General features: G+C 52.7%; 1 protein-coding gene across 12 annotated transcripts in view; it reads right to left on the bottom strand.

Moving 5' to 3' along the window:
• Nucleotides 1–9,922: 9,922 nt before the first annotated feature.
• TLE3 (TLE family member 3, transcriptional corepressor) overlaps nucleotides 9,923–19,600 on the bottom strand; it is a 44,035-nt gene continuing 34,357 nt past the window's right edge. For 3 of the 12 annotated variants that reach the window (XM_036028627.1, XM_036028649.1, XM_036028667.1), the window contains 11 exons: nucleotides 18,872–18,922; nucleotides 18,054–18,206; nucleotides 17,466–17,607; nucleotides 16,769–16,968; nucleotides 15,919–16,019; nucleotides 14,887–15,136; nucleotides 14,285–14,532; nucleotides 13,683–13,830; nucleotides 12,762–12,912; nucleotides 11,838–11,914; nucleotides 9,923–11,134 (listed from right to left, as the gene is read on the bottom strand). In XM_036028627.1, the coding sequence (XP_035884520.1) occupies nucleotides 11,027–11,134; nucleotides 11,838–11,914; nucleotides 12,762–12,912; nucleotides 13,683–13,830; nucleotides 14,285–14,532; nucleotides 14,887–15,136; nucleotides 15,919–16,019; nucleotides 16,769–16,968; nucleotides 17,466–17,607; nucleotides 18,054–18,206; nucleotides 18,872–18,922 (1,629 nt within the window). In that variant the 3' untranslated portion in view covers nucleotides 9,923–11,026. The remainder of the gene's footprint in view (nucleotides 11,135–11,837; nucleotides 11,915–12,761; nucleotides 12,913–13,682; nucleotides 13,831–14,284; nucleotides 14,533–14,886; nucleotides 15,137–15,918; nucleotides 16,020–16,768; nucleotides 16,969–17,465; nucleotides 17,608–18,053; nucleotides 18,207–18,871; nucleotides 18,923–19,600) is intronic. The other 9 variants (XM_028505449.2, XM_028505454.2, XM_028505451.2 and 6 more) reach the window with 6 other exon arrangements.

The following is a 19,600-nucleotide window of genomic DNA, read 5'->3' as shown; positions in this document are numbered from 1 at the left end:
AAACAGTTTTTTTAAAAAATTATAAGACAATTGAGGAAGTTGAAATACAGATGAGGTGTTTGATGACACTGGAGATAATTGGTCATTTTTAGGTGGGTTACTAGTATTATGACTATATTTTAAAAAAATTTTTACATCTATTTGTCAATTACAGTTGACACAAATATTATATTAGCTTCAGGTACATCTGAACATTGCGACCATCCATAAGTCTCATACCCATCTGACACCATACATACTTATTATAATATTATTGAGTATATTCCCTTGGCTGTATATTTTTAAAATAGATCTTGCCTTTGGAGATAATGAAATATTTACTAATTAAATGGTGAGACGTCTGGGACTTGCTGCCTGACACTCCAGTGACGGTGGCTGGTGGAACGGGTAGGCACAGAGAAAACCAGGTCAGCCCTGAGCTGCCGTGGAAGCTGGGCAATGGACACATGGAGGTTCATTACAATGTTCGCTATTTGGTGACCATCCAGCACATTTTACAATGAACAGCTAAGCAAACTTAACCCATGTTGTCCCTGCATGACAGCTGCACCTGCACACCTGCAAAATCATTAGAGCCATAAAATACCTAGGCTGGAGGGGACACAAAAATTGCTCCTCCAGCCTTCAAGCCTCACTCGTGGATGAGAAGAGACAGGATGGGAGAGGTCCGGCGGCAGAGGTGAGTTGACACAGTGGGCTTGGGGCCCCACTCCCATGCCGCTGGGCATGGAGCCCCACCCCGGCCTGTGCCCGCCACGCCCAAAGCTGGCTTTTAGTCCCCAGAAACTGTAACAGGGATGATTTAGTATGAAGACCTGATTTTTGTGGCTTTTTAATCTTCAATTGTGAAACATATCAAACTTGTAGAAAGGAACAGAGAATGTGACGCTACTAAAGCTACCACACGGGTTTCTAAAATGTGAACATTGGATTATGTTCTTCAAATCTTTTTAAAGGCAACACAACGGGACGGGCACAGCAGAGCCCCCACCGGAGCCTGGTCCCCCTTCCTCCCCCGCAGGTGACCTTTATCCCGGTGCAGTGCTGCGTTCTTCCTGTTCATGTGTGTTCAAATTTATGATTGTTTAGTGTGGGCTTACACGTGACATAAGTAGTACCATTTCATGTATTCCTTTTCACAACTTGCTCTTTTCACACATTGTTTTTGAGATTTATCCAGGTTGATGCATAAACATCTAACTCATGCATCTTAATGTGTATGTGTGTGTGTGTATAATTTCATTATACAAAAACGCACAGATTTTTTTCTTTACTGATTCCTCGATAATGGACAGGTTATTTCCAATTACTTTTGCCATTTCAAATAATGGGGCTATGGAAATCTCCATGCACATCCCTGTGTACTTGTGTTAAGAGTTTCCTTAGGGTACGCGCCTGGAAGTCGGAGGATCAGGTTGTAGGTTGTGTTTCTTCTACTTGACTCGTGTCAGATGCTCCACAAAGTGGGTGGCTCAGGTTTGCTCCCACAAGCAGCCTTGACATATTAATCAAGCCTCATCCTCTTGGAAGCTTCATATTATTAAACTCAAAATTTTTCCAACCAAATGGAAATGAGTTGTACTTCCTTGCTGTTTTTAATTTGAATTTCCCTGGTAACTGGTGAGGTGTGGCACTTCCACGTTTACTGGCCATTCTCCTGTGAGTCGCCCGCTTCTGTCGTCCACTCATCTTTTCTGGGTTGTGTGCTTTCACAGATGGCTGTGGAAGAATTCGTTACGTGTGCCAGGCGCCCCTTTTCCTGTCAGTGAGAGGGGCTGCATTTACAGGGCTCACGCTGTGTAACTTTATGGCATGTCTTGCTGTACAGGTGTTTTAAATTTTAACATAGCCAAATTGATCCATTTTAATTTTTTCATTATAGCTTTTGTTTTCTGTGTTGTGTTCGATAATTGTTTACTTCCTCAGTTGTTCTCCAATATTGTATCCTGAAAGTGTAAAGACTTTAATCCTGCTAGAATTTATTTTTGTGCAGTGTGTGAGGTAGAGCTCCATCTTCTCCCCATAAGGATGACCTTTGTCCCACAACTGTTTGCTGAATAATGCTTTTCTTTACTGACACGTAACACCACCTAGGTCATAGTCAGATCCTCCTCTGTACGGAGGTCTCCTTATGGATTCCATTCTGTTCCGTTGGTCTTTTTGTGTATACATGCACCAAGAGCACTTTCCTCCTGACTGTACCTTTATAGTAAGTCTAATATCTGAAGGACAAGTCCTCCTTTCTTATTCTTCTTCAAAATTATATTTGTGCCCTGGCTGGTGTAGCTCAGTGGATAGAGTGCTGGCTTGCAAACTGAAGGGTCGCTGGTTCAATTCCCGGTCAGGGCACATGCCTGGGTTGAGGGACAGATTCCCAGTTGGGGGCACGTGAGAGGCAACCACACATTGATGTTTCTCTCCCTCTATTTCTCCCTTCCTTCACCTCTCTCTAAAAAATAAACAAAATATTTTAAAATATATATATTTGTCCTTCTTGGTCCTTTACTCTTTGGATAAATTTAAGTATTAGCTTACCAACACCCTACTTGGAATTTGTTTAGCATTGCAATATAGATTAGTGGCAAAGACAGTTTTTTTTTAATAAAGTTGAGTTTTCTCATCAATACATATGGCATAGCTTATGATCTATATAGGTCTTCTAAAAATTATTTTCCTCAATAAAATTTTATCTTTTTCTCCATAAAGTTCTTGTGTAGGTTTACTTAATTTATTCATGGACAGTTTTTGTTGCTATTGTATATGTTTTATTTCTTTATATTACATTTTCCAATTGGTTACTGCTTATCGATGAGTGCTTTTTAATAAATGTTGATCTTAAGTCCAGCAACTAAACTTTTGTTTTGTTTGTATATTTTCTCTGTATACAGTAATATCATCTGGAAATAATTATAACTTCCTTTCAATTTAATCATTTTACCTTGTTTATTCTTTATTTTGTTGTATTGCATTGGCTAGAGCCTCTAGCACTATATTGAATAGAAGCAGTAATAGTAAGTATTCTGTTGCTGACTTTAAAACAATATTTCTAAAATTTAACCTTTGGCTAGTATTAGGTCCGTAGTCTGGTTTAGCTACCCAGTGTCAGACTATTTTCTTTTATTTCTAGTTTGGTACTTTAAGAAAAGTCACGAATGGGTATTAAATTTTGTTACATGCCTTACCTACTTCTTTTGATTGGTAACAACTAAGTGTTTCAGGTCTGCTGGAAAATAATTTGTGCTCTTCTGTAGCTGGTCATAGGGTTCTATGTCTCAAGTTCAGGAATTATGTTGTTCAAATTTCCTATATCCTTGTAAATTTCTTTTAGCTCAATCTACTGATTTCTGTTAGTGGTACGTTAAGACCTCCCATTTCTCCTTGTAATTCCATCATTTTTTGCTTTATGGGGTTTTTACATATTGTTCTGAGCTTGAGTGTTCCTCACTCTGCCTTTAAATAAAGTCTTTTATTTATGACATTAAAGGATTCCTTTTCCTTCAAGGTAGGCTAGTAAAATTGTTTAATTTTGTCCAACACGTCAGTCTGTCCACATGGTTAAAGGGAATCCTTATTAGTTTGCTATTTCATTTGCCAGAATTGGAGATTCCAGGCCGGCTTTTTTCAAGTTTTATCACCTATGACCAGAAATACCTGCACAGGGAGGCTTTCACTGGTGACGTCCAGGAGAGACAGGGCCATGGCCCTGTCCCACTCCTTCATCTCACCTCAGCAGGGCAGGAGGTCCCAAGGGCCCACCCCTGCGCCACCAGCCATGCCCTGTGATCTGCCTCAGAGGTCAGCTCAGGGTCAGGGTGAGCATGTTGTGCAGTTGTCTCGTCAATGACAGAGGTTCCCTAAAGACACGAGGAAGGCCTAAGCTGGTCACAGGGCACATCTGTCCCTTGACTTTCCTTCCTACGTTCTTCATCTCAAGGTCACTCATCTCCTCCTCCACCTGTGAGATCAGTTCTTTCCAAACTTCTGAGTCAGTCCTAGGGATGCAGCCAGTCCACCATTCATTTACCCATTCATCCAGCCAGCCAGCCAGCCAGCCAGCCAGCAGCACATCATAGAAATGCTACTTGCTGTATGACCTTGGGCTAGTTGAACTTCAGTTCCCTCATCTATAAAATGAGTATAACAACCTGACCAGTGTGGCTCAGTTGGTTGGGCGTCATCTGGCAGAGTGAAAGGTTGGCAGTTCGATTCCCAGTCAGGGCACATGACTGGTTTGTGGGTTTGGTCCCCAGTCAGGGGGCATGTGAGGGTCGAGGTGCATGGGAGAGGTAACCAATCAAGGTTTCTCTTTCACATTGATGTTTCCCTCCCTCTATTTCTCCCTCCCTTCCCTCCTCCTCTCTCTAAAAAATAAATAAAATCTTAAAATGGGCATAATAGCATTGACTTTGAAGGGCAGTTATAAGGATGGAATTAGACAATGTTTACAAAGCACTGACATATACTACCCACTCTATTAATATTAGCTATTATCTTCATCACATACACTTCAGCTAACATTTCCTGAGCACCTACTATGTGCTAAGTCCTGGAGATACAAGATATAGACAAGATATAGAGCTCTGCTTTCAGAGCTCACTGTCTGGTGGGAGGGTCAAGTGGATATCTGATGAAAGGATGATGTCAAGAAACTGACAGTCATAGCACACTGGTTGGTATGCGCCATGGAGCTGGCAGAGGATGCTCTGAGAGCATGGAGGAGACACGCCCGACCCAGGCCAGAGGAGTGGGGGCGGGGCAGAGAAGGCTCCCTGAAAGAGGTACCACTGAAGCTGAGCCCTCGAGTATGAGTAGGTGTTCAAAGAAGGATGCAGGACATTGCTGGCTGAAGCCTAAAATCAGAGTGCTGCTTTTTAGGGCACTGGTGGTGTGTGGACTGGTGTGCACAGTGAAGCAAGCAGGGTCTGGCAACGAGCTAAGGAGTGTAGATAGTGCTGTGCAGAGGGCCAGTGAGGCGTTCCAGTGAGGGCAGGTGCACGGTCTGTGAAGGTGCTGCATGAATGGGTTGAGCTTTGATGGCTGGACTCCCAGAGAAGGGAGTCACCATGTACAACAACGCAGTGCACAGAGCCCATTGTTGGTGCTGTTATTTTATTACCCTCATCCAAGGGCATACTTATTGATTTTAGAGAGAGGAGAAGGGAGTGGGGGAGGGAGAGAAACATCGATGTAAGAAACATCGAGAGGATCGGGTTGCCTCATGTAGGCACCCTGACTGGGGACCAAACCCACAACCTAGGCATGTGCCCTGACTGGGGATCAAACCCATGACCTTTTGGTTATGGGACGATATTCCATAAGAGCCCTCATTCCCTCAGAGCCCTGAGGGTCATCACGGCATTCTCTGGGCCCCCCAAGTGCAGCCCAGCCCCTTCATTTCCTCCCCAAGCTCCTGCCTTTCCTGGCTCTGCCCAGCCCCCTCCTGAGTTTCACTATCCTGCTCGGTGCAGAATCTTGGCCTGGCTCCTGCACTGCAGGAGACTGGCCAGGGTAACATCACCAGGAACTGGGACCTGAGCAAACTGGATTTGAGCTGGAGCAGGGTAGCAGCAAAAACCACATGGGGTGGGGTAGGAGAGGAGCAGAGGGTAACAGTCTTCCCTCTTACCCAGGCCTTAGCACATTCTGTTCCTTCTTCCCAGAACACGTCCCCCCCTGCCCCCCCTTTGGCTCAGCAGCTCTCCAATCTTCAAGTCTCGGTTTAGCTCATACCTATCAGGAACCCTTGCTCAGATGGTCCCCACCAGGGGTAATGTCTCCGCCGTGTGCTGGGCCAGCTTCTGGTTTGTGCTACATATCTCATGGAGTGACAATTAGAAACAGTCGATGTGACTGTTTCTCTCAGCTGGCTGAGAGCTGTGAGGGCAAGCACTGTCTCCCATTGATCTTTGTATCCCAGCACCAAGGACCATGCCTGACACATGTTAGATTTTCACCCCATAAATGCTGGCTGGCTGGATGGGTGGATAAGATGGCTAGAGACATGGACAGATAGATGGGCAGGTGATGGATGGATGGATGAATGGATGGACAGATGGAAGCATGAGCAAGATGGGTGAATGAGTGTTTGGATATTCTTGAGGTGGAAGGCTGGTTTCCATGACTTTTCTTGGCCATCTCCCTTCGGGGAGGAACTTCCTCACCGGCCCTGCTGGACAGGGAGCAGGAGGCCTCATTTCCTGGATTCCAATCCTCCTAACACCATACAGTCCTGCCCCCTGGGCAGCTCCTCTCTACCCTCCCCTGCTCCCAAGTATGCTAGGGGCTTAGGGAGGTTGAGGTGTGGTCTGTAATCTCAGCTCAGACTACGTGACTCATGTAAGTCACCTGTCCTTTCTGAGCCTCAATTGTCCCATGTAAAAAATCAGAGGCTCAGAATAGACATGTCTTCAAATCTCAAAGGCCCAATTTTGGGTAATGTCTAAAAATGTTTCATGGGTACCAGAATAGAGGACCACATGCAAAAAGATCAAGTGGTGCCTAACCATGCAAATAAAAAAATGTCAATCACATTTATTTGCTATGCTTCGTATTAAAAATACTCATTTTCAAATTTGATCTTGGAAAAAAAATTCACATTACACCATCATGGGGTACTGGATGGCCAGCCCACAACACCCAGCGCCCCAGCTGTGTCTCTCTCTGTGCCTTCCTGCAGACCCTACAGACTAGGGCAGTCACTGCCTGTGCTGGCTGGGGTGGGGCCAAGGGAAGGCGACAGTGATGGATGGGCAGGGACAGGCAGGCCAGCAGAGATGCCGCCTCCGCTGTTGCTAGGGATGACCTAGACACTTATGCACAACCCGATGTGAACTAACACCGTGACACCTCCATCCTCTTTGTCTAATCCAATCTCCTTACTTGGAGCAAAGGCAGCACAAGAGAGCACGCAGAACTGCAGCCATCTCCCTTCCCTGGGTTTCAGATCCCAGCACCGTGACGCCCTGCTCACTTGAGGACCAGAAGGATCATCTCACTATTCACTAGGACTGCCCAGAGCCAGTTAAGTCCTGGGCACTGTCCTCCAGGGGAACTAGTCTAGCTGGGCAGACAGACAAGCAAACAGGCGTGGTGCAATTGCTAACTGGTCCAAGCCAGGGCTTTTGCGTGAAAGGAGGAGGTTGGGGGGTAACTTTAAAAGGCTAGACAAATGGTGACAAGGCCTTCTGCCATTTGGGATGGGGGCACGGGGCACCTGGGCAGATTAAGGATTGTACTGGATTGTTTTTCCATGAGCGTGGCCCTCCCCACAGGGTTAAAGTGTGGAAGAAGCACCCCATCAGTCAATCAATCAATCATTAAAATACCAATTCACTTCTGCGGAACTGACAAGATTCTCGGTCTCCAACAAGCCGAATGGAAAGCCTTGGAGTGGTGGGTGGGGTGAGGCAGCCAGGACGTGGCACACCGTGCAGTGAGAATCCGTGCAGAGGCTGGGGAGCTCCTGAGGACGGTGGCAGTGAGAACAGGCGTGAGTCGGGTGCCAGCAGCTGGAGCTGTGTCCCCACTTCCACTTGCACAAGTCCAGTAAAGAGGCTGTGTTGTCTCTCCCCACCCTCCACTGTGAGCTTCTGTGGCCAGGACTGAACCTTGGTCATCTTGTCATCCTGGATGGTGACCAGGAAATCTTTCTAGAACAGCCTTTCAGAGAATGCCTCCCCTTCTCGGAAATGGGAGTAACACTGGCTTCGCGCTGAATAAGCATTCGCCCATAGCGGTCTCCCTTTTCCACTCACTGGGTCCTGTGCACTCCGACTCCACCGCTAGCACGACAGCGGTGGGCAACCCCTAGGCAAGTCCTAGGCACACACAGACTTTTCTGGCTAAGCCTACCATCTGACCCTCTAGGCAATGTATGGACCTGGACATGTGAGCAGTGTGGCCCAAAGAGGTGCCGTTTTACTCCACACATATGACCTTCCTCATGGAGTCGGAAAAAACAAACTGATGAAGAAGAAGATAGAAACAGGGGCACAGCCACCACATGGCAGACTGACGGCTGTCGGGATTGGGGGAAGTGCTGGACGAACGGTGAGTGGAGAAGCCAAGGAACATAAATACACACAGTCACAGGCAGCATGTGGTGATGGCCAGAGGGCAAGGGGCGAGAGGGTGGGGCGAGGTGGGCTGGGGGGAAATGGGACATCCGTGACAGTGCCAACAGTAAAGGGGAGAAGTCGACCGATAAAGCTGGGAGCTGCACTGCAGCTGGAGCCTCTCCACCAGCCCCAGGGGCCGCCTCTCCGGCTAAACGGTCCTGTGTGAGGCCAGCTGTCCTTTCTAGGCTTAGAATTTAACACTGTGCTTCATTCTGTCACTCTTTTTAAACAAAAGTTTTTCTTGTATGAAATGACAGCAGACAATTATTTGTGACTTAGGACTTTGACCCAATAAGGAGCTGGAAACCTTTCGTCCACAGTTCTGGAAGACTCCTGTAGTGGAGGCGTGAAACCCAGAGGCTGGGAGCAGCTGGGCCCCGTGCCCAGCGGGCCCTGACCTGCACGCTTTCCCCTTCTGCACATCTCCCCTACGCCTTGAAACACACCTCAGTGACCTAGGGATGGAAGGTCGCCCTTCCTCCCCACCATAACATCTAAATTTGTTACGCTTTAAAAAAATGATCCAGGTTTTCAGCATCCAGATGTTGTGGACACTTTGCAATTGCACTTGTAGTTCACATTTTTCCAGTTTGCAATGACAGCTGTGTCACACTTTAGTGTCAAGCTGCTGCAGTCTTCCCTGGAGAACTCGGTTCTGCCCGCCCGCCTGAAAGAAGTCACAGCTCCCCACCCATTCCCTGGGGCTTAGACCGGCCAGGGGAGGCCAGGGGAGGCAGGGGTAAACGGTGAAAACACTGCCCTTCAGCATCCCACACAATTAGATGGGGGGTGGGGGGGCAGCAATGGGAAGTACTTTGAAATGAGAAGAGCTTTCGTTTTGAGATGACAAAGGCCATCACTCAGAATCCAGGACTTGAGGGTGACAGTGGCCCAGACCCTCTTCTGACAAACGGTGGAGGGAGGCAATTAAAACGCAACAATCAAGCCAACCTTTAAATAGTAACTTTTAAAAATATAAAAACAGCTCATTACAATGACTTTTCATTTTCTCTTTTCTTCAGGAATCAACGTCTACCCTCGCCCTCCCTCGTGGCTACAGCCTTAACAGTGGCAGATGAACAACTGAGACAGAGACAGAGATAAGAAAGAGAGGGAGACGGACTCCAGCCAGCCTCTCCCCCAGCCTCAGAAAGGTACCCAGCACCTGACCAGTCTCGGTGCCCCCCCCGCCCACTTCGGTCGGGGGGGCTGCCGGCACAGGAGCACAATCGCTGAATACAGGCAATTTTCAGTGGAGCCCTCCTTCCTTCTCACCAGACAGAATCACACATTATAAAATAAGCCATAAAATGCAGTATAAAAATTATCTTCCATATGCTACATCCATGGAGAGCCCATCACCAGGACTCAAACGGCCGTTAGCTTTTCCTTAGAAGACAAAAAAAAAAGACCAGAAAAACAAACAAACAAACAAACAAACAAAAAACCCAAATGCTAACTCCTCAAAACACACTGGTAGCAAAAAACGGTACCTGCAGGAGAGGACATTCCACTTGCAACCTGTTTGGGCTCAAGAGAGACTGAGAGCGGCATGAAGCCGCCAGTGTGCCAGGGTCGGTGCCAGGGTCTGCGCCCGGCCCCCAGCGCCTGCAGCCCGCTGCCCTGCCCGGTGCCTGGGTGCTGTGTGTGCGTGTGTGTGTGTGTGTGTGTGTGGGGGGGGTAATCCTCTCAGACTCAATCCTGCAGGCTAAATACTCTCTCCCCTGGGGTCGGGGGGAGGAAGGGATAACAAGCAGGAAAGGGGCAAAGGCATTTTATAAAAGGACATCATTTCTAATTCTTTATTCAAATTAAAACAAGCAAAAAAAAAAGCACCCACATCAGTTACTATTTTTCTCTGGTAGCTCCCTGAGCTGAGTTGCTATGCTTTCTTCTAACTTTCTGTCCGGTTTAGGTTCTGTCCGCAGATGAAGAAGGGACAAAGAGGGAGCCTCTGGACTCCATTTCTCAACACGACCAAGTGCGCAGCCAAGACAGATGGAGGCGAGGAGGGGAGGGTGGGTGAGCAAGAGTCAGAGCCCTGAGAGAGAGTGACAGAGAGTGAGGGACAGGCGAAGTGCAGAAGGCCACAGAAACCTCTGACCATCTCTGTTGCCCGTAGCCCAGGCCGGCCCCCGACTCAAGTGCTGGTCGGGGCACAGTGTCGATCTCGGTCTCCGCCCTCCTGGGAGGCCGCCCAAGCCCACGCACGTGGAGGCACGCTCGCCCCAGGGTCCCCGGCTGGCCAGGCTGGGCACCAGCTGCAGCGCCCCTCCTCCACCCGGGACCTCTCCCCCCGATCCTCCCCTCCCTCTGCAGGAATTTCTGTTTAAAACATAAAAACAAAACAAAACAAAAAAACACCACCACCATGAGTGGATTACAAATACAGCAGGCGAATACACGGCTAGCGTTTCTGGTGAGAAGGAGCCTCCTCCCCCGCTGCCCAGTCCGAGACATGAGTCTGTTATTTACATTTTCACAGATCTTGTGCGCCGCACAAGCGGGAAAATAAGACCCCCCTCCCCTGGCACAGATGTGGTCCTCTCCAGTGTCCCCGGCCCAGGGCATGGGGACAGATCAAAAGAAAGGGGAAGGAAAGACAGAGTCAGGTGTCTGTGGGGAGCTGGAGCCACGAGTCTCCAAATAAATCTATTGGTAGCATCTGCCAGGACGGTGAAGGGGAGGAGGAGAGAAATCCATCGGAGTCTGTGAGACGCATCAGCCCGGTGTGGAGTCGGACGTGCAGGTGCGCCCTCCCAGGCCGCCACAGCGCAGCCCCGGAACGCTGGGCTGCTGGCCAGCCTCGCCATCCTCGCCTCACCATCCTCGGGGCCCCTCGCCAGGATCTCCTTGTCACAGCTGAGTCCTTTCCTCCCAGAGTCTGACAGCCCTGTTACAGTCCTTGTTTAGTAGATGACCTCGTAAACTGTGGCCTTCTTGTCACCAGAGCCTGTTACAATGTATTTGTCATCTGCTGAAATGTCACAACTCAAGACAGACGAGGATTCCTTAGACTGGAGGCGAGGCAGCAAGGTGCAGGAAGGAAAAAAGGCAGCAGTCACTTTCTCTCCACACCACTTCAATGCTCTGAATGAACCTCCCCCACCCCACCCCCCGAGCTCCCACCTGGAGTGCATGCAGCACAGCCTCTGACACAGCCCGGCAGGCCCCTTCCCTCACAGACGTCCCTTCCCTGGGCTTCTCCACGGGGACCGGGCCCACTGCCATCCTCAGTGTCAGGCCCCAGATGGTAAAGAAATCGTAAAAAGCTTCCTCCCTCTCTCACCTCTTTCTAGACCCTCTTGCTTTCGCCCTGCTCTGCTTCTACTGATGAAACACAAACTTACTCAAACACTAGGCAGCACCGCTCTGAAAAAAGCTGCCCTGTTCACTCCACTGCCAACACACCCCCTCGGAGTGCTCAGCGCACGGGCCTGAACCAGGGGTCTGTCTTCACTCCTGTCGGGTCTGGAAGCCCTACAAAAGCCCCTGCCTAAAAGCGCTCGCCCTGAGCGGTCAGATGCCATCAGCAGCAGAGTGTGTCCTGCTGACGGGCCCAAGCTCTCGCTTCTGGAGACCCATACTGGACCCATCAGGTAGGGGCTGGAAGCACCACAGCAGGGCCTGCTTTGCCTCCCGATCTCCCCACGGCCATCACCACAGCTCGGCCCTGACTCAGGGCAGAACCAGGAGGGGCACCTGGATGGCAGGTGGTACCTGGAATATGCTGGCTCCGTAGGGTGTCCTCCAGGCGTTGAGAAGGTTATCTTTCCCAGTGCTCACAAACCACTTGCCTGTAGGCGAGAAGCAAGGAAAGGTCTGGTTGTGACCGGCTGCCCTCTAAAGTAAGACCTACCCCAGACCTGGCCAGCTGCCATGGAAACGCAGTGTGAACCACTAACCAGTGCTTAGCCGACTCCGCTTTCAAGAGCCATTTTGTAAGCAAGACACATAACAGATACACGGACACCTGGAAAACGCCTCTCTCTGCAATCAGGGGAGAGAAGTGAGTGGGGCTGAGATGGAAAAAGGTAGGTTTTGCACTTAATCACAGCAATTACACGTTTCAAAAAACATTCTTTTAAAGCCACAACAGTGGACTGATCCTTCTCGTTTCTACTGGAAGAAAGCAGGAATTGTTGGAAAATGGCAAAGCAAGCCCTGCATCTGCAGGTCCGACCGAGGCTGGTGGTCAGCAGGCACCTGTACTCTGTCAGGGCGCCCCCAGTGGTAAGGCACAGTGCTCCCCAAAGCCACATGGTGGGTGCTGTGCTACTCCCAGGCTACAGAGTAAGACCCATCGGAGTCAGAGAAGATGAGATGTGTCCCAGGCTGCACACTTAGTCAGCAGAGGAGCAGACTGTCCAATCCAGGGCTCTCAGCCAAAGGCTGCAGTCATAACTGCCTGAAGGAACCGGCTAGAGGGACTGCCTGCAGTTCAGCTGCCCTAGGCTAGCAGCAACTAGCTCTGGCCTGGTGTCAAGAGAGCTCAGTACCCTGTGGCAGTATCTGCATTCGAGGGATGAGGATGGGGGACACCCGTCAGGGCCAGGAGGCTCTGCTCCTACTGTAAGCATGGGGCCCCTCATCTGTACACAGAGGCCAGGCCAGGCTGCCAGGGCCCCCGCTCCCCCGGCTCACCGCAGTAGGCAAACTTGAGGGAGAGCACGCAGCTCTCATGCAGATGCAGCTGGTACTTGTCCGGCTTGGTGTGGTGCAGCACCTCCACGTTGCTGCTCTCCATGCCCACCGCCAGCCACTCTCCGGTGGGGCAGTAACCCAGGGAGAAGATCTGTGAGGGGGGAGATGAGCTCAGCCTTCTCCGCCTTCCAGGCCCCGCCCCTCCTTCCCCATCACCTCCCACCCGCCCTCTGCAAAGCCAAGCCCTCCTACCCTTCAGCCCAAGGGTATGGGGTGCCACTCCCCCACCCCCCACTTTACAGGAGAGGAGGCTGAGGCTCAGAGAGGTTGCTGACTCGAGAAAGTAAGTGCGAGAGCCAGGATTCACACTCAGAGTGACACAGATCTTTTACTTTCAAGGTTACTCCCTGTCTGTGAGTTTTGTCTTACCTTAAGAAAAAATGAGTGACTAAAAGACTAAAATATTAAATATGTATGACTAAACATTAAAATGAGCAATAAAAACAACAAAAAAGTCATAATACCTAGCATTTACAGAATGTTTCCTATGAGCCAGGGTAATGGCTACAGCTTTTAGGGGAACCATTCAGGTGCTTACACCAGACCCGGGAGGTGCTGTAGCTACCTACTGTAATTCCCATCTCAGAAAGGAGGAAACTGAGGCCAAAGTGCTCAACAGTGGAGGAACTGGGAATTAAAGCTAAGGAGTTGGGTCAAATGTGTCTAATTCCAAGGCCTTGCTGAGTCTATTTCACTGCTGCTTCCTCCAGGAAGCCTTCCCAGATGGCCCAGGTTGGCCTCAAATCCCTTGGCAATGATCACCTATAAGGGCCCCTTGGTCCCCTAACCCAGCGCAGTGGGTCTCAGGAGGAAACACACTGCTCTGGGGGTGGGGGGTGAAGAAGAGCCTCGGCAGCCCACCTGGGAGGTAAAGTCATGCTGCTGCAGCTGCCGGCCCTCCCGCAGATCCCAGGAGCGCACGGTGTTGTCCAGGCCCCCGGTCCACAGCTTGGTGCCGTCGTGGGAGATGTCTATGCAGCTGGCCCCATCCGTGTGGCCCTGGAACTGCCTGTGAGGGCCGAGTGGGGAGGAGGGGTGAGCCGAGGAACCACTGGATGCCCAGCTGGCAGCCTCTTCTGAACAGAACACTGAGGCCCAGAAGGGGGTTCACCATGTGCCCACGTCCCCTCAGTGAGCTCGCAGCAGAGCCAGGCCTGGCCCCCCTCCCATCCACTCAGGGGTCCTGTCCAGGGGCAGGTTCATAAAAAAGGAATCTCCGTAGGCAGACACTCGGTGCCTCCTCAATGTGCATTCTTAATCCCTCTCCTTACCCTGTACGACTAAGGGCTGATTACACAAGCCGAACAGTAACGTGATGAGCAAAGACGGCCAAGGTACACTGCGAGCCGACCCGGGCCAGCCCCGCCGCTGCTGCACTAGCTCTCATTCTGAGGAAGGTGCTGCACTGGGCCCATCCTGCATGGGGCTGGCTGATCTGCACAAGGCCCCTCCCATGGCCTCACCGGACCAGCGTCTGGTTGTGCAGGTCCCACACGGCGATGTTCCCATCGCTGCAGCAGGAAAAGCAGACTTTGGCATCAGGGCTGATGGCCAGGGCATAGCAGGCAGGGGCAGAAGACGTCAGCTCAGCCTTGATGCGGGGTGTGGGAGAGGCCAGGTCCCAGATGGTGAGTGTGCTGGCCTCACCGCCCACGATGAGCGTGCGCCCATCGGGGAGCAGCTTGCAGGAGCGGATGTAGTTGTCCCTGTTCTGGAGGAAGAAGGGCAGTGTGGAGAGTTGCCCACCTCCCTTCCCAGGGACCAGGAGAGTCCCGAGCAGCAATTCTGAGCACCCTCAGCACCCCTGCTCACATCCTGCCCGGCCATCTCCCCTGGTCGTTCCCAACCCTTCAGTCTTCCACGCATTTTTTTTCACAAACCCCAGAAAGTCAGTATCATCTCCACTTAGTAAAACCAGGGTTCAGGGAGGTTAGCCAGCTTGCCCGAAGTCACCCAGCCAATTATACAGGGCTGAGTCAGACCAGGTTGACAGGGCTCTCCCCCGGCCTCAGCTGCTCTGCTCCCCCGTGCCCACCAGAGGTGCCCACAGCCCTGGAATCCTCACCAGGCAGTCCAGCTGGGAGATGGGGCTCTTGCTGCCCGGCTGGCTGATGTCCCAGATTTTCACGCAACCCTTGCCACCTGTGTAGACGTGCCGCGTGGGGTTGCTGATGGTCACGGCACACACCACCTCGCCGTGACTGAGTGTGTTGATCTGCCGGGCATGTCTTGGGATGCCAGGGCCTGCCAGGGCGTCGTGGGGGAAGGGCACAGGCTGCATCTGCCCGTCGGCGCTCACGTGGAAAGAGTATGCTCTGGAAGGGCGAGACCTGTCACTTCTGCTGTCCCCAGTCCTTTCCAGTTGCTCCATGTCCTACCTGGTTCCACCGGCACCACCCCGACTGGCCTCCCAGCCTCCAGCATCCCTCCAAATCTTAGGGAACCCAGTAACCCCAACTCCCTTGGCTAGGCTCCACCAGAGTGAGGGATGATTAATATTCCTGCCTTGACTTCTGCTCCTGCTTACACATCCTTGCTCCGAGAGCCAGGTCACTAGCCCTACCTGTGCCTTGGAGTGGCCTCCCCGACTACCTACGATAAGGGTTATCTACGACATCCCTAACACACTGACCACCCCTGGAAAGGACCTGGCAGGATGCCACCTCCTCCTTCAGGAGCCAGTGACACTGGGTTGGGGACCTGTTTACGTCCCCAAATAAACCATAAAGTACACATCAGAGCCAGGAGGCGAGTAGGCGTGATCTGCCTACTGTTGCATGCTACAGTGGGTGTCAGCTGGGGGTGTTCCAAACAGGTAGAACCCAAAGGAACCCCCGGGTCAACTGTGTCATTTGATTGGGAGGCCCTAATGTCTGCGGTATTCCTTCCCTTCCAGAACCCACTGACCATACCCTCGAACCCCTCTCAGTTCCCCTTTCAGAAAGAACTGCAGGCTGATCAGGAGTATGGACAGAGGCTACAGCCTGGCCTGTAAGAACCTCTCAAGGCAGGAGGCCCACCCGGCAGGGGATGGGGAGGGGCGTGTGCTCTCCTCTGCCCTCCCCAAGGAGCATGCAAGAAGACGGCCAGGGCTTACGGTTTTCCACCAGGAATGGAGGTGAGGCTCGAGGGCAGGCCCGCGGCCCGCATGGGGGGGTGAGGGTCAAAACCAACCTGTAAGGCAAGACAAGGCCAGCCCTTCGTGAGAGATACACCATATATCCCCCCACCCCGGCCCCTCCTCTCCTCTACTTCCTGGGTCCTGCCTGTGCAGCACTGCTTCTCCAGGCCCCGGAGACAGACAAGCAGAGCGGACCCCACTGATTCAGAGGAGACAGGCCCAGGAGGGCCAAGAGCTGTGCCCAGGACGAGGGCAGGGATGGTGTGACAGTCCGGACCTCCCAACTCTGAACCAGCACACTCTGCCTCCCCTTTCCCCCACCCACTTCAGTCTCTCCGCAGTGCCCCAGCGGGCTCGTCACATGAAGAGGAAGCCACACCATGTACAGGAGATAAAAGAAATTGCCTCCTGAAAATCACTCCTCTCTCTCCCAGCCCAGCCCGAACTGCTCATCAACACTAACAGATGAGCCCTGGTGTAATATGCAGCCCTGCTTGCTGAAACCCTGCTCCCTGGGAGTCACCTGGCTCATCTTGGGACTCCATCCCAGGGGGGCCCAGAGAGACAGGGGTCAGCTCTACTACCCGGACAGACTGGGGCAGCCAGGGAGGCTGCATCCTGAGAGGGAACGACGGGCAGGCTGGGGTGGGGCCCGGATCTGCTGATCCCCGAGTCGTTTCTAAGGAGCACTTGACCCCAAAGGCAGCTGGTTGCCTGTTGTGAGACCCTGGGGTCCCCTTTATTGTACATGAAGTGCCCCTTAAGCCTCACCAGCTCCCTACTCCTTGCTAGTCCCCCCCGAAAAGGAGCCAAAAAGTCTACGTACAGCTCCAAAGCTCACCATTGGCGATCGGCCATAGGCGGCAGCAGCGGCGGCGGCGGCCGCGCTCATCTGGGGCGGGATGTTGTGGAGGCCGGCATAGGCACTGGGGCTGGTGAGGGAGCCGTTCATCTCGTGGTGGCTCATCATGGCAAAGGGCGCCGCGTAGGAGCTGGTGATGGAGATGGGCGTGCGCAGGGCTGAAGCTGCAAGGAGGCGGGCATCAGCGGGAGGGGGCCGTCAAGGGGAGTGGGGCCCCCCTTCCTTCCAGGGCAGAATCCAGGCCACCAGACCACCTAGCAGCAATCCTCTCAGGGTGAGTCCTTCTAACGGGGACCCCCGTCTCCATAGCTTAAGAAGGTTCGAGATGAGAGAAGTGTTCATCTTTTTTACGGAGCAGGTCATGGAAGCTCAAAGAACGGGGTTGTTTATAGCCTCACAGAACAGTGGGAGGCAGGAACAAACAGTGGGTATCCTGACCTGTCTGCAGCTCCTGGCACACGCCTAGCCCACTGGTGGCCCCACTAAGCCCTACCATCAGGGCTGAAGGACCAGTTCCTCTCCTCCTGAAACCTGCCCATGTAGCCCCCTGAAGGCAGGCCTGGGGAGAGCCGAGCCCATCCATGTAGCTGCAGCTCTGGCCTGGGCAGCACCCCCCTCCCCACCCCCGCCAACCACGGTGCCCCAGCCCCATCATGCCTACCCATTATACCTATCGGGTCCATGCCCGGAGGTTTGCCTGGCATCGACCGGAGCCCTGGGGTCGTGCTGGTGCCTGGAGTCGGGGCATCATTCCTTGGGGTTGGGGTGTTGGACTTGAGCCCAGGGGTGGAGGATTTGTCGTTCTGAGAGGAGAAGACACAGAGACCAAGGGGAGCCATGAAGCTCGTTATCCAAGTGCCAGGCACTCGGAGCTGGCCACACTCCCAGTGCTGGTCATTGACACTGAGCGTGGGGCCAGCCCCAACCCCAGTTTTGAATCTTCTGCCCAAAAGCCACTCAATTCTTGCCCGACCTTGTTGAGCAGAGACTATGGTGACCATTCCCACTTTATACAGGCAGCAACCAAGGCTCAGAAATGGCAACTAGTTAGCACAGGGCCCAGCCCAGAAGTGGTAGAGCCAGCACTTGAACCTGGGCCAAACCCCAAGCCATGTTCATCTTACGCTACCCTTCTGCCCTCCAGTCAGCACCACCCCAGCTCCTGAGTCTCTTCCAGAACCTCATCCCTCCACCCGACCCTCCCCAGCCCTCTCCCAGGCTTTGCAGCACTGGGGCAGACCCCACATACATGACCAAGGTCTTTGGTCTTGGAGGAAGGTGTGCTACTGGAGGAGGCCACCGAGGCGGGGCTGGTGGGGGCGTCTTTTTTCACGCCACGGGCTTTGTCCAGCCCATTTTCAGGAGGGGAGTGTGCAGGGCTGACCCGGGGAGTTGCTGGGTCCTAGAAACACAAGTGATATAGAACTGTACTCAAAGCAACCACCAGCCTAGACTCCTTCCAGCCCTGGGATGGGAAGGGAGTGGGAACAGGTGACAGAGAAAGGAGCTTGGCTGCCACAGACTGGGGACCCCGAAGTCGGGGGTGACTACTTCTTAATGATCTAGTCTGAGTCCTTAGACCCCCAGGTGGGAAGACTGAGGCCTGGGTGGGGATGGGGTGACCAGCTCAAAATCACACACAGTTTAGGACTCAAATCTGGGCCACTGGGCCTCTGGCAGATCTGCTTCAGCCCTTCCTTGTCTGCAGAGGCTGCCCCAGGGGCTCACAACCCCCTCCTCCAGAGCCCAGGGTGCTGGGCGGAACACAGCTGACCTAGAGAAACACGAGGAACCGGCGCTGGCCCTGCTCTGGGGTCTCTGAGGGTCTCCATCTGGGGACCTGTCCTGGGAAGCCCTCACTTGCCCATGCTTGCCCAGCCACCATGCAGCAAAGCCCTGCCCTGCTCTTCCCCATCAGCCTGACGGCCCAGCTTCAGAGGCCTCACCGCCCTGCTCAGGCTGCCAATAATGTCAGCACAGCAGCTGAGACACAGCTCCCACCCAGGGAAGCAGCACTCTCAAACCTCCCAGACCGAGGGGCACTCTGCAGCCCGGGTCTGCCCTTACCTCATTGGAAACATCCACCACCAGATCGTCACTCTTGTCCCCATCACTGTCCTGCAAACGAGAGACAAGCCAGTAAGAGGCCACTCCCTCCCCACCCCACAGTGAGCATGAACCAGCCTCACCCTGCTTCCTCCAGCCAGGATCTGGTCCAGGCCAAACCCCGAGGCCTGCCAAAGTCAGCCCCCCTCCTCAGCAGATTCCTAGCTCTGAGGTCACTCTGCCCCCACACGCACTGGCAGCCTCACCAACACCTGCCCCATTAGAGTTCTCAGCCCCTTACTTGTCTCTCTGAAGCCAGACACCACTTCCCAGTGGGTTTTATATCTGCTATCATTTACAAGGAAGTGAACTAGTCTCACTTCACCATTTCCACACTCTGTGTGGGAGGGAAGATGAGCCTTGTCGCCCAGAAATGCAGCTGAGACCAGCTGTGCAACGCTCCCAAAGTCATCAAGCGGCCAAATGACTGAACAGCGCTCCGCGTGAGACCACCAGGTCCCAGAACAGCATCGCCCTTCCCTTTGTCCCAGCTCTCCTCCCTGCACACTGCACGACCACGCCGTAGGGTCAAAGTACGAGGTGCCAGGGACGGCTTTCTGAAGCAGGCTGGGCATTCCGGGAGGGCCGCAATAGCAGCTGGGGTTGCTGGCCTGTCCATAGGAGGTGCCCTCAGTTCCCCCCATACCCCTCCCTCCTCCCCTCCCTTAGGCTCCACCACTCCTATCCCTG

This window comes from Phyllostomus discolor, chromosome 1 (assembly GCF_004126475.2).
Source record: "Phyllostomus discolor isolate MPI-MPIP mPhyDis1 chromosome 1, mPhyDis1.pri.v3, whole genome shotgun sequence".
NCBI lineage: Eukaryota > Metazoa > Chordata > Mammalia > Chiroptera > Phyllostomidae > Phyllostomus > Phyllostomus discolor.
Note: the sequence above shows the minus strand (reverse complement) of the source record. Positions and strands in the feature narration are given on the sequence as shown.